General features: G+C 41.3%; 1 protein-coding gene across 2 annotated transcripts in view; it reads left to right on the forward strand.

Annotated features, from left to right (window-relative positions):
* lsp1b (lymphocyte specific protein 1 b) overlaps window positions 1-13546 on the forward strand; it is a 59220-nt gene that overhangs the window by 20631 nt on the left and 25043 nt on the right. For both annotated transcript variants that reach the window (XM_082536664.1, XM_082536663.1), the window contains exons 4-6: window positions 1674-1828; window positions 2556-2850; window positions 4377-4502. In XM_082536664.1, the coding sequence (XP_082392790.1) occupies window positions 1674-1828; window positions 2556-2850; window positions 4377-4502 (576 nt within the window). The remainder of the gene's footprint in view (window positions 1-1673; window positions 1829-2555; window positions 2851-4376; window positions 4503-13546) is intronic.

Genomic DNA, 13546 nt, shown 5'->3' on the forward strand with positions numbered 1-13546 from the left:
GCAATTGGCATGCTGACAGCAGGAATGTCAACCAGATCTGTCGCCCGTGCATTGAATGTTCATTTCTCAACCATAAGCCGTCTCCACAGGCGTTTCAGAGAATATGGCAGCACATCCAACCGGCCTAACAACCGCAGACCTCGTGTAACCACACCAGCCCAGGACCCAGGCGTCTGGCACGTTGGAGAGGTGTGCGCTTCACGGATGAATCATGGTTCACATTGTTCAGGGCAGATGGCAGCTGAGAATGTCCCAGTTCTTGCATGGCCAGCATACTCACCGGACATGTCACCCATTGAGCATGTTCGGGATGTGCTTGACCGGCGTATACGACAGCGTGTACCAGTTCCCACGAATATCCAACAACCTCGCACAGCCATTGAAGTGGAGTGGACCAACATTCCACAGGCCACAATTGACAATCTGATAGACTCCATGCGACGATGTGTTGCACTGCATGAGGCAAATGGTGGTCACACCAGATACTGACCGGTTCTGGGTCCCCAGACCCCCAATAGCGCAAAAAACTGCACATTCCAGGGTGGCCTTTTGTTGTGGGCAGTCTGAGGTACACCTGTGCACTACTCATGATGTCAGATCAGCATTCTGATGTGGCACACCTGTGAGGTGGGATGGATTATCTCAATATAGCAGATGTGCCCACTACCACACATTTGGACTGATTTGTGACCACTGTTTGGGAGGGATGGTTATATTGTGTATCTGGAATGAATTTTAGGTCTCTACGTCCATCCCATGGGGAATGGGAGCAGTAACAAAGGTGTTGCGTTTATATTTTTGTTGAGTGTATGTTTAAATAAATATTTTGATCTCGTTTCACTTTCATTAAACAAGGACAGTAAGAACAGAAACAATGAACATTAAATGTTTTGCTTTTTCTTCTCTTTTGTTTGAGATGATTTTAGGAACTGGGTTACATTAAGCTGCTGAAATTGCCCACTCAAAGCTCTGAGCTCAACCATATTGAAAGTTTGTTTTAAAAGCCAGATCAGTGCCAAGAAATCAACAATTTTAAATGAGCTCTACCAGTTCTGCCAGGCCCTGGTAGAGTTTAAATATTGAGACAAATATATAGCAAGAAGTATGACAACCACTTGGATCTAATGACTTCTAAAACCACCCCGGCAAGATGTGAGTTATTGAGGGAGATTTAACCAAAAAATAGTGGGGGTATATAATTATTTGATCTCGTCTGTATACCTTTGACCCTTTGTAGAACTTGTGCACCAATTCTTGTTTAGTGAAGTCATTAAATGCTTAAATGCTTTGCAAAGTGGAAAAAGTTCAAGGAAATCATTAAAAGCTCAAATTACCATGACATTCATATCTACACTCTGTTATGGTTCCCAAATCTGCACTTTGGTTGCCCAATCATTTACACTAATAATGCTCTACATAATGATTGTTAGGGAAATTGCTCTGCAAGCACAGGAGGAATTTAAGTATGTTTATTATTACCTGTAGTGATTTTTAATCATAACTTGTAACCTAGGGGTTTATGTGGGGAAACAGTAAATAATTCTAATAAATAATTATTGCAATGCTAAGAAAAAATGCATGGTCTGATGTAAACATCTTTTGCACACTCTTGGTATATAGCATTAATTTATTAAAGATGTTGTGTTCCCTTCTCTGCATTTGACTTCTTATAGACCTCGAATGACAAAAAGGAAGTCAGGACATCTTACAGCTCATCGGTCTTCTTGGCACACGACACAAGGTTGCAGCACACAACCTGCCGGCCAGCAGATATGACATCGTATTTGGCAGCAGGAACAATGAAACCACGATATGCTCCCTACTCACTGTTAGTTTTTTTTTCCTTGTTCTTTTTTTTTAATGTCTTGCTGTGCCCAATCTAGGTAATAGACACACAGCATTACTCATCTTCTCTAATTCTTAAACACAAAAAGCTACAAATAAAATATAACATAGCATGTTGCTATATTGTATTTGGGTTGACAAAATAATTAAATAATAATAATGAAAAAAGAATTAGAAGTGAGCTTGCTTAACAAAAGGAATGAAATAAAACTTTATTTGATGAAAATATAGGAAAATAAATAAGTCACAGTCATGAAAATTGTGGGTTATCTTGTTGCAATAATACAAAATTATATTTTGGTGGTGATATTTTGCAAATGCCTGCTTTAAAAAAGTGTTGCGTAGTTTCTGTAGGAAGCCAGGCAGATGTTTTAGGAAAAGTAATATGTTTTTTTTACTTTTCTTCAACATTTTCTTTTCTTTTTTCCTGCAGTTGTAAAATGTAACATAATTGCTATATTTTTAAGAAAACGTTAGGGAAAGATGATATCATGTGAGGTGAAATCATACAGTATGACTGTCAGCCTCTACTACACCCTGCTCATTTTGCTCAAGTACAGTACTTAAGTGATTTTACATTTTGAAATCCAGTCATTTGTGTAGGTTATGTAGAGTTTTTTTCTTTGTTGTTTTCCCCAAGGTTTTTACTTGTGGTAATGTGTCTGGATCACAACATTTTGGTCAGTTCAATGTAATTATCTTTTCCACAGTGAAGAAGCCTGCAGGGTGAAGGGGGAGGTGGAGGTGCAAAAGGAACAGGAGGAGAAGAATGAGAATAACAAGCATGAGCAGGAGAGAGAAGAAGAAGAGGTGCAGCCAACTCTGCAGAAAGAGAGGAGGCCGACAGAAAGCAGACAGACTCCAAGAGATGATGAACAGGAGGAAGAGGTGGACTTCACACATGAAGTGAAGGAAGACCTCCACCACATAAGGGTGTGGCGACACAGGGATGACAAGAATGAGGCGAGGGAGGACAATGAAGAAGAAAGAACACTGCAAAACAAGGTTTGCTTTGTACAGATTGTAAGGAAATCTATGGATTTACACACACACACACACACACACACACACACACACACACACACACACACACACACATGTATATATATTATATATAGAGAGAATTAATTAAAAATATATTTATTATATATTACATATAAAATATATTTAAAATATATATATTTAAATTTACTTAGGTAACTGTCCTTTTTGCACAATAAGATCAATGTAGAGCAATCTTGAGAATAAGATCATACTTTCATGTAAGATTTGCAAAATGCTACCTCAGAAAATGTCAGGAGGTTTGTGAGTCTATCAATAAAGGCAGACTGAAGATCCATTTTCAATAAAACACTGTTGACATAGATGTCATGCAGCAAGCACACAGGTTCCAAATCAACTAGAATTACACTCTTCTGGAAACAATTTTGAAATTTTATATTTGGCTATGTCATTTATAATCCATCGTGTGCACATAAAAACAATGAATCTCATGAAATCTTCATGAGATAATAACATCAAGGACAAACTAACTTCAGTTTTGCCTCCATGATTCAATCTCTCACACAATTTGTCAAATGTGTCCAACAGTTTCACATGTTAAGAAGTTGGGATTTAGGCATTTCATTTTGTTATTCAGACATCTACAAAGCAGCTATGTCAGTACTTTACTGACATAGCTCCAGAAAAATGTCCTGTTTCCCCTAGTGTTTCATAAAAAGTGTTTCATGAAGTACACGCAAGCTTTTTAAACAACTCCAATTTCATAGAATTTGGCTCCAGATCTGAAGCAATAAAGTGAAAGAATGCTGCTTTGGCTTAGAGGGTGTCAAAATGAAGCACCAATGATGTAAGGCGCTGTGGAAATTCCAGTTTTTATCACCAGCAGTGGGCTAGGTATTCATTAGGCTTTTGCCACCAACTAATGCAGTTTGAGCGAACAGTGAAAACAAGTTTTAAAAGTTTCACACTTTAAAATTGGGCGATATTGGGGAAAAGTGTCAAAATTATGCATCAACACCCAGCCCCGCCAACATTTGAAAGGGGTGCACTCTAAAAGTACCAAACGCCAGCTACACTTTCAGAGAGGTATATTGTTGTACCATTAATCCTACGACAGCTTATGTCTGGAGTGTTATTGTTTAAGATGCTGTCATTGTGTCTTTGATGGGGGGTAGTTATTTGTTACAATTGTGGTTTGTGCTTTATGGAAACAAACCTTGATCCTCTTAGGAAAATTTTCTGCCATAATGTACAAAGGCTGCGATACCAAAACTAGCAACATCTGGTTTTATTTTACTTTTCCCCACCCAAGGGTGAAGTGGATACTAATGTGCCTTAAAGAAATAAGAAAGCTTATTAATTTAAATCATCTTAAACTCGAAAAGAAACAATGCAAATATGTGCTTTATACTGCTTTGAGGCATATATTTACCTTGCCTTCAGTGTACACAAATTAAGGACAGAAAGTACTTTTACTGCACATCTGTCTATCAAATACAAATGTTCTGTTTTTCTTTTTTTTTTCCTAGCGACTGACAGACAGCAGAGACCAGTGGAGCGAGCTGGAAAACAGAAGCTCTGCCATTTCTCTCTGCAACAGCAGTGAAGGCGAAGAGTCATTAAACTGCTACGGTCCCATGAGTCCAACATTCAAGGTAACTTGTAAAACCGAGGGTGATCTGTAGGACTTCTTTTGGTATTTACTGGGTCTCCATAATCATATGGTGTCTAGTGTAAACCTCCTTACAGAAAAGGTAACATCTACTATGCTCCGGTACAAAATTTGATGTATTGTACTCAATGTTCCCTCTAAGCTGCGCACGTGCGCAATTGCGCACTGCTGGCATGGTCTCTGCGCACAAAAAAAAAAATCTAACCTGAAGTGAAATTAAAATTAAAACTTTAACAATTCTGTTTTGCAGTGCTAGTCAGTAATGTTGTGTTGGGCTCTTTTAATAAAACTCCTCGTTTAGGCAATAATGTGGAACCCCACCATGTTTATTCCAGCTCACTCTATATCCATCACATAGCATCCTTCCTGTCTAGAAGGGTAAGTACTGCCGCCTAGTGGCGCATGATATTCACCAATATAGATTACACCACATCCCCCTTACTGAAGTCAGACTGGTACATTCTTTTGTTCTTCAAACAAAACATAACTGCATATAGTTTTTTTCAATACAGGCATACCCCAACATTTCAGGAAACATAAAGTCAGTATTGTCATAAACACTTTCTATTATCCTCCTGTAACAGAATAATCACTTTCTCTTTTCTTTTCCACCCGTAACAGAATAAACACTTTTTTTCTTTTCAACCTGTAACAGAATAAACACATTTTTTTCTTTTCAACATGCTACCCTCAAAACCACAACTCAGCATTTGAAACACACTTTTCCGTTTTCAAACAATCAGCTTCACAGATCAAGTCTTTTGGGTTTAATCACCTCCCTACCAGACCGGGTTCTAACCACACCTGGTGTATGGGGTGCGCTTGGCTCAGAAACTTTCTCTGTAGGAGTAGCTTGGATCTGTGTGGCTTCGGTTTGAGCCTCTGTTTGCGGGATCGGCACAAGATGACTGCGGTTTCTTCTAATTGTCCCTTGGGGCCCACTGATGACGTACGATCGTGGAGTCGGGTGGACTGCTGTCACTGTGCCCTGTGCTCTTGCATCCGTGATCCAGACTGGTTGTCCTGGCACCAATTTATCCAGTTCTCTCGTTCTATGTCTCTTGTTAAAACTTTCGGTTTGTCTCAGCCGTTTCTCTCTCTCCGAACAACTAACCTGCTGAAAATCAGGCAGACAGGACTGTAAGGTTTCAGGAAGCATTGGCAAGGTAGTACGAAGCCTGCGCCCCATGAGAAGTTGAGCCGGGCTGTAGCCATTTGCCAGTGCTGTTGTTCTGTATGCCAGCAACGCCTTGTATGGATCGCTAGCCTTTTTGAGGAGATTCTTGACGGTCTGGACGCCTCTCTCCGCTTCGCCGTTGCTCTGCGGGTATCTGGGACTACTGGTGACATGCTCAAAACAGTAGTCCTTTGCAAAGTCTCTCATTTCTTGACATGCAAATTGTGGCCCATTATCGGTGAGCAATACTTCAGGGATTCCATGGCGTGCAAATATTGACTTTAAATGCACAATCACATTGGCTGAACGAGTTGGACTGAGTTGAGCAATCTTGACATATCTCGAGAAGTAATCCACTACTAACAGATAGTTTTTGTCTTTTAGTGTGAACAGATCAGCTCCTAAGTTCTGCCATGGCCTCTCAGGTAAACGTGTGGGCATAAGAGGTTCCCTCACATTAACTCTCTCCTGAATGCACAGCCTGCACTTAAGGACAAGTTCACCGATCTGGTTACTCAGGCCTGGCCACCACACTGCTTGTCACGCACGTTCTCTACACTTGACTACTCCTTGGTGTCCCTCGTGTATTTTGTCCAGAACTGCGTTTCGCATGTTTGCAGGTATGACCAACCTTGTACCTCTCAGTAGTAGTCCATTGTGTACACTCAAAACTGCTCTTTCAGACCAGTAGTGCTTCACCACTCCCTGCAGCTGGTTCCTGTCCGGCCAGCCCTCTGCACAGTACTTCATGACTTGCGAACAGACGCTGTCAGACTGCAGCTGCTCACGGAGATCTGAAAGGTATTTGCTGCTAGTAGGAAGGCCCTCCAGCACTGTGTCAACGTAGATATCAGTGTCCTCCATAAGGTCATTGTCTCTGGGAATCACGTTGCCTGCCAACGGCAACCGTGACAGCGTGTCGGCTGTGGTGAGGCTTTTGCCTGGAATGTGCCTTATAGTGTAAGAATACCTCATCAGGCGCATGCGGAATCTCTGTATCCGTGGTGGAAGCAAATCCAGGGCTTGTCCTCCGAGTAGGCTCACTAGTGGCTTATGGTCGGTCTCAAGCTCAAAGTGTAGCCCTAGAATAAAGTCACTGAATCTTTCGCTGGCCCAGGTGAGCGCTAGCGCTTCTTTTTCCAGCTGAGCGTAGCGCTGCTCTGTGGCTGTCAATGATCGCGAGGCATACGCGACAGGTGACCACACATCATTGTCTTTCTGTAGTAAGACTGCCCCCAACCCGTATGAAGAGGCATCTGCTGAGATCTTCTGGGGTTTGTTTGAGTTGTAGAGCTGTAGCACTGGTGCAGATGACAGTTCTTGTTTTAAACTGTTAAAGGCGTTTTGTTGCTCATGCCCCCAGTACCACATGTTTTTAGTTGAAAGCAAGTCTCTCAGTGGTTTGTCTTTCTCAGAAAGGTTTGGGATGAATTTCCCCAGCTGGTTCACCATTCCTAAGAAGCTCCTAAGCTCACTCACAGTGCTTGGCTCTTTCATCTTCTGCACCGCGCTAGTTTTGTCAGGGTCGGGACTCATGCCTTCAGATGACACAATGAATCCTAAGAATTTCACCGCTCATCTGCCAAACTCACATTTTGACATGTTCAGGGTGACGCCTGCCTTCTCTGCACGGTCGAGGACAGCGTGGAGTCTCATGTCGTGCTCCTCTCTCGTAGATCCCCAGACCAGGATGTCGTCCATGTGGCATACGACTCCCGCGAGGCCGGCTGCCACTTCTGTCACCATCATGTTTTGGAAATGCTCTGGTGCACTGGAAATACCAAATGGCAGACGGTTGAAATGGTACCTACCAAATGGCGTAATAAACATGGTGAGGAGAGCAGATTCTTTGGATAGCGGCATTTGCCAAAAGCCCATGTTAGCATCGAGCTTGGAGAAATACTGCGCCCCTGTGAGCATGCCTAGTGTTTGGTCGACAAGAGGGAAGGATATATCTTTCGTGGCACACCGACCCATTTAAAGGTGTCATGTCCACGCAGATGCGGACTGTCTCTTTGTCCTTTTTAGGGGCTACGACCATGCCGCAACACCAGTCTGTGGGCCCCTCCAACTGTTCCATCCTCTGTAGCTCTGCTTTGACTTTGCCCAGTAGTGGGAGCGGAACACGCCTGGGCACTTTCAGTGAATAAGGTTTAGCGTCGGGCTTCAGCTTAATCGTGTACGGTTTTTGAACAAGCCCGAGCCCATCCCATAGCTTCGGGTACGCTTTCTTCACTGTCTCAAGGTCAACATTGTCCATTCGGGCAATTAATTTCAGTCTCACAGAAGCTGTCCTGCTTAAGAGAGCTACACGCAGATTTCTGACTACATAGATTGTCTCTGCAGTGCTCCTGTCACTGTAGGAAATGTCCTCCTTTGTGGACCCAAGCATGGTCAGTGCTGCACCTCCTGGTCCATACAGTGGCTTTTCAGCTTTTTGCAGATGCTCATTTGGCTGCTTAATGTCTTTGAATGTCTCTTCTGAGATAGCTGTGACATCTGCCCCCGAGTCTAATTTGAAGGTCATGCTTTTGCCTCTCACGCAGATGTTAGCAAGCCACGGGTCTTCTCCTGAATCCAGTTCACCTAGGAGGAGTCCATCTGCACAGTCTGCCACCACATGCACAGCTGTAGACCTACAAACTCTCCCGTAGTGTCCACGTTTCCCGCAGTTGTGGCATTCTGCATTTTTAGCTGGGCACTGTGCTGCTGGGTGCATCTGTGTTTTTCCACATTTAAAACACGTTTTATTCTCGTTTTGTTATTTGTGGTTTTCGTGGCTTGAACTGCGTTTGCTCTCTGCTTCTGAATTTATTGGGCTGTGACTTTCTGACATGCACGGCATCCATGGCTGTTTTGCCTGTGCTGCTGTCGCCTCTGAGGTCAGTTTGCTGTCTTTTTATTTCCTCAGATTGTCTCGCCATTGTGATAGCTTTGGTTAGCGTCAAATCTTTGTTGAGCTGCATTCTCTCCGACAGTGATGAATCTTTAAGACCCACAACGAGCCTATCCCTCAAAAGTTCATCGTGGAGTTCACCATATTCACAGTTTTCGGCGAGAGCATATAGAGCTGTTATGAAGGAGTCAACTGTTTCCGCTGGCTGTTGTACTCGCTTATTAAACTTTGCTCTTTCATAAATCACATTCTTTCTGGGGACAAAATGTCTGTCAAATGCGTTTCTGACCGCATCGTACTGCTGGCGCTGCCCGTCTGTTAGGTCTAGTCCCCTTAGCACGTCGTCAGCCTCGTCTCCCATGCAGTATACTAATGTGTTCACTTGGTTAGCATCAGTTGAACCATTCAGATTACTTGCCATTCTGAAACGCTCTAAACGTCTGATCCACTTCTCCCATTCTTGGGGCTTTGCGAAGTCGAACGGTTCCGGTGGCTTGATGGTGAAAGTAGCCGCTCGTGGAGCTGCCGTAACCGGGCCAGGAGTCGCCGGTAACGCTGCTGCTTGCTCCGTCATTTTCGTCACTAGCCGTTCGCCAAGCTGACGGTTATTTTTTCCACTGTCTCTCTTCGCCGCCTAGAGCGAGTGCACTTCTGACACCATGTTGTGTTGGGCTCTTTTAATAAAACTCCTCGTTTAGGCGATAACGTGGAATCCCACCATGTTTATTCCAGCTCACTCTATATCCATCACATAGCATCCTTCCTGTCTAGAAGGGTAAGTACTGCCGCCTAGTGGCGCATGATATTCACCAATATAGATTACACCACAAGTAAGTGACTGGCTGCTCCCGTATGGGATTAGAACGATGCCACCTTATCCCATAGTCCAGCCAATAATGGGATTCACATTCGTATATACGCAGCTAATCCACGTCGTCGGCAGGCTATGACAGCGTCCTTATGTGCCGACACCGGTGTTTTAGCTAGCAAAGCGGCGTGGCTGATGTGGAGTGAAGCCACGTTAATGACAACGTGTACAACCATTGGAGATGTGAGCAGGACAGACGGAACAATTGACGGAAAAAGTGTGGACTTTATACCAGTTTTTAAATTGTGTTGATAGGCCACATTAAACCAGAGTTATGATTAAAAAATATGTGCAATGTTTGGTTTTCTTCCTGAATACTATCGTTGTTTATATTTACTGCGGGAAGAAACGTTCTATAAGAAAAAACGCTCGAAAGCACTCTCCGCCTGTGAGCAAAAACAAAACCAAAAACACCCCCACCCTTTCCTATTGGTCGAAAAAAGTACCATGTCGACCAATCAAAAAATGATATGGCAAGTTGTTAAGAAACTTTACTTTACTCGTTACTTGAAAAAAGTAATCAGATTACATATACGTATATGTCTCGCTTTAAAAAAATAATAATCTGAATCTTACAATCTTACAATCTTACAACAAACGTTTTCATCTAATGTAAAATGTATAGAAATCCATTATGGTACATAGTAATTTTTTTTAGGGTCCCATCATAATTTCTTCAGAAGTAGCCAAGTGATGATGCCAAGTGATATGATGCCAGTATTTACCCACATTTTCTAGATACTGTACCAGTACTGTGTGTAAAATGCCATCAAAAAGTCAATTAAGTTTTATTCTTTCTCACCTGTCTTTCTATCTCCTATCGCTTTTTAAAGGTTGCCATGTTAGAAAAAATGTTTTGCCCTGCCATGCTGTTTATTGATGTGGCAAATGAATGGTTTATGAAAATATATCTAAATCTGTCATCAGTAATCAGTAATGATCATGTCTCCCCTCTAGTCTTCTCAGTCTTAATTTCAGGTTTTCACCATGGGTTGTAGATAGTTCAGGAGGTTAACTCGACCAAGCAGTCTACTTTCGGGTACTGTTTAGAATACCAGAATAGGGAGGATGATGTATTAGACTGATACATATATACCAACAAGACAGTGTACATCACTGTGACAACAGCATTTGTTTTCATTCAAAGGCTTTATGGTTTTTCCTCTGGTGGGCCGGTCTCTAGTCAAAATGCCCGGGCCGATTTTTTGTCCCAGTCCAGCCCTGGTGTTCACTCAGACACATGGAAAATTAGAGGGAACATTGATTGTACTGTTCCTGCATTGACATATTGTTCAATCAGAATACAGAAAACAACTAAAGCTAAAGTTCAATGCAAAGTTTTCATGTGATATGTTATGTGCAAGTGAATTTTGATTACTTTACAGATTTTATAAGTGTTTCCTTCAAAAATTAAATTTCTTGTAAAATTCCCTTGGTTCTGTTTGAGGATGTTGCAACTCATCTGAGATGGACTAGTTCCTTCTTCATTTTTTAACAATGAAGCAGGTGTGTACCACGTGGATCGGTCTGGGTCAGCTTCAGTTGCACCCAGCACTTTTTACCTATGATGATGTTAAATTGCTCAGATATAATGTAATGAACTTCTGATGATAAAGTCTTATTGTATGAGGTGCCGTAAGGGACATTATTACTGAAACGCTCTCACACACACTACTGAAATTTTACCTCTCACACACACTACTGAAACGCTCTCACACACACTACTGAAATTTTACCTCACACACACTACTGAAACGCTCTCACACACACACTACTGAAACGCTCTCACACACACTACTGAAATTTTACCTCTCACACACTACTGAAACGCTCTCGCACACACTATTGAAATTTTTAGCTCTCACACACACAACTGAAATGCTCTCACACACACTACTGAAACGCTCTCACACACACTACTGAAAGGTACTCACACACTCCACTGAAACCAGAGGCATTTCCGCTGAACAGGAAGTTGTTTCCTGACAAGGAAACTGATGGAAAAAGCGATATATTTCAAAACACTACAAGGATGTCTACTCAGCGTCCTGCTAATACAGCGGTCCCCAACCTTTTTTGCGCCACGTATCATTTATGGCCGACAATAATTTCACGGACCGGCCTTTAAGTTGTCTTGGATAAATACAATAAAATAAAACCAGTACCGCTACCAAAAAAAGAAGATTTATTCATAACACACGGGAAAAGACCCAGGGAAACCGAGTTAACAATATAAACGATATAAAAAATTAAAAAAAAAACTATAAATACCCTGAAAACCATAAATTTCAAACTCAAGCCTCAACTCTTGCGACCTGGTACCAAACGACTCACAGACCGGTACTGGTCCAGGACCTGGGGGTTGGGGATGGCTGTGCTTGTAGCCTAAGTGAAGCAGCCGCATTACTTAACAATATTTTAGCTTCCTTGAATCCAGGAATGGATTCAAGGTGCAACAGGGAATTCGGCAAGTATGTCCTATTTCCCCTAAGCTTTTTATATTGGTATATATACAGTTGTTAACACTATTAATCAAAAATTCTAAAGACATACAAGGAATATCAATTTTTAATAAAGACTTCAAAATAAGTCACTTCGCAGATGATACATCTATTTTTTTGAAAGATAAATACGTGGTAGAGAAAACTAAATTTTTTCTAAAGCATCTCGTTTATCTCTCAGTATCAAAAAATGTGAACTACTACCGATTCATACAAGCTCTGACTCCTCAATAGCTTTGGTTAGAGTTGAATCTAAAGTTAAATATATAGTGCTGATAATTATGGAAGCGTAGAGCTGCCACCCAGGCAAAAGAAAAATACAAGTGTATCACGTTATAACGTGAAAAGTTTATTGTTCTAACAAGATACTTTTCCTGTTTGTACAATATATTTTTCACGTTTGAACAACATAATATCACGTTATTACAATATACATAATTATCACGTTCGTACAATATAATTATCACATTCGTACAATATAAATATCATATTGTACGAATGTGATCATATATTGTACAAACGTTAAAAAAAATACCATTACAATAACATTTTTTATTGTAAGAACGTAAAACGTGTTGCATTCGGAAACCCAAATCCATGGTAGTTGTGGAGAGCTCACGCTCTTCAGAACTGGCACTTAACTTTGAATGCCCTGCTTTCAACATGGACACAAACACTGATAGCCCACTTCTGAGATTTCTTTGGAATCGTGGTGTACCTGAGGACTGTCTCTTACGAATGCTACAAGAACACGTAAGTGCTCTCTTGAGGGGGAAACTTGTAAAACTCGCTTTTTACGAAGTTACAGCGTCTAAAAATGTGACATATTGCTTAGTTAACAACCACAGCGGTTTTCGCTTCTCTCGCTTTGACTGCGTAAGGACGTAACGGTAGGCTGCATTGGTGTGGATCTTTAATATGGAATGGAGAATGTAAAACAAATTAACCCGCTGTATAAAACTGGGTCGTTGTATGACCACATGTTACTACTTGCAGTATGCAGATTCCAGGTTCCAGGTTTCTTAAATATATCGCTATATTATGTGATGCACAATGTTTCCTTGTTTATCTAAAAACAAATGAATTAAACTGTGTTTATATTGATATTTGGCTTCAATTTAAAAAAAAACACTGAGTTCAACCCTTTGTGCTCTGTGCAACTGAAAGATACGTGAATACTAATTTACTTTTTCAAAGGTGGGCGTTGTATATACTGTAATATTTCTATTAATAACATGTTAGAGAATCTCATTAATGTTGCTGGCATAGAGAGAGGAAAAGAATAAATGCTAAATATTGATGGCTGCCACTAAAATAATAACAGACAATTATCAAAACACATGTGAAATGTACATACATTTTTTTAGTGAGGTACCTCATGTGGTGTGGCAGCAGGCATACCTTGTACTTCTGTATAGTAATAAATATCTCTGTTATTACAGATTGATGCCACAGTGATTGATTTCATGGATGACAAGACCCTGTCTTGTTACATCCCAACATATGGTGACCGGATAGCTGCCAGACGGTTCTGCTTGGAAAACAGTGGTGCAAGTACTAAGGAATCAAGAAAAAACTCATTGCT

Source organism: Aulonocara stuartgranti, assembly GCF_965226115.1.
Source record: "Aulonocara stuartgranti genome assembly, chromosome: 1".
Taxonomy (NCBI): domain Eukaryota; kingdom Metazoa; phylum Chordata; class Actinopteri; order Cichliformes; family Cichlidae; genus Aulonocara; species Aulonocara stuartgranti.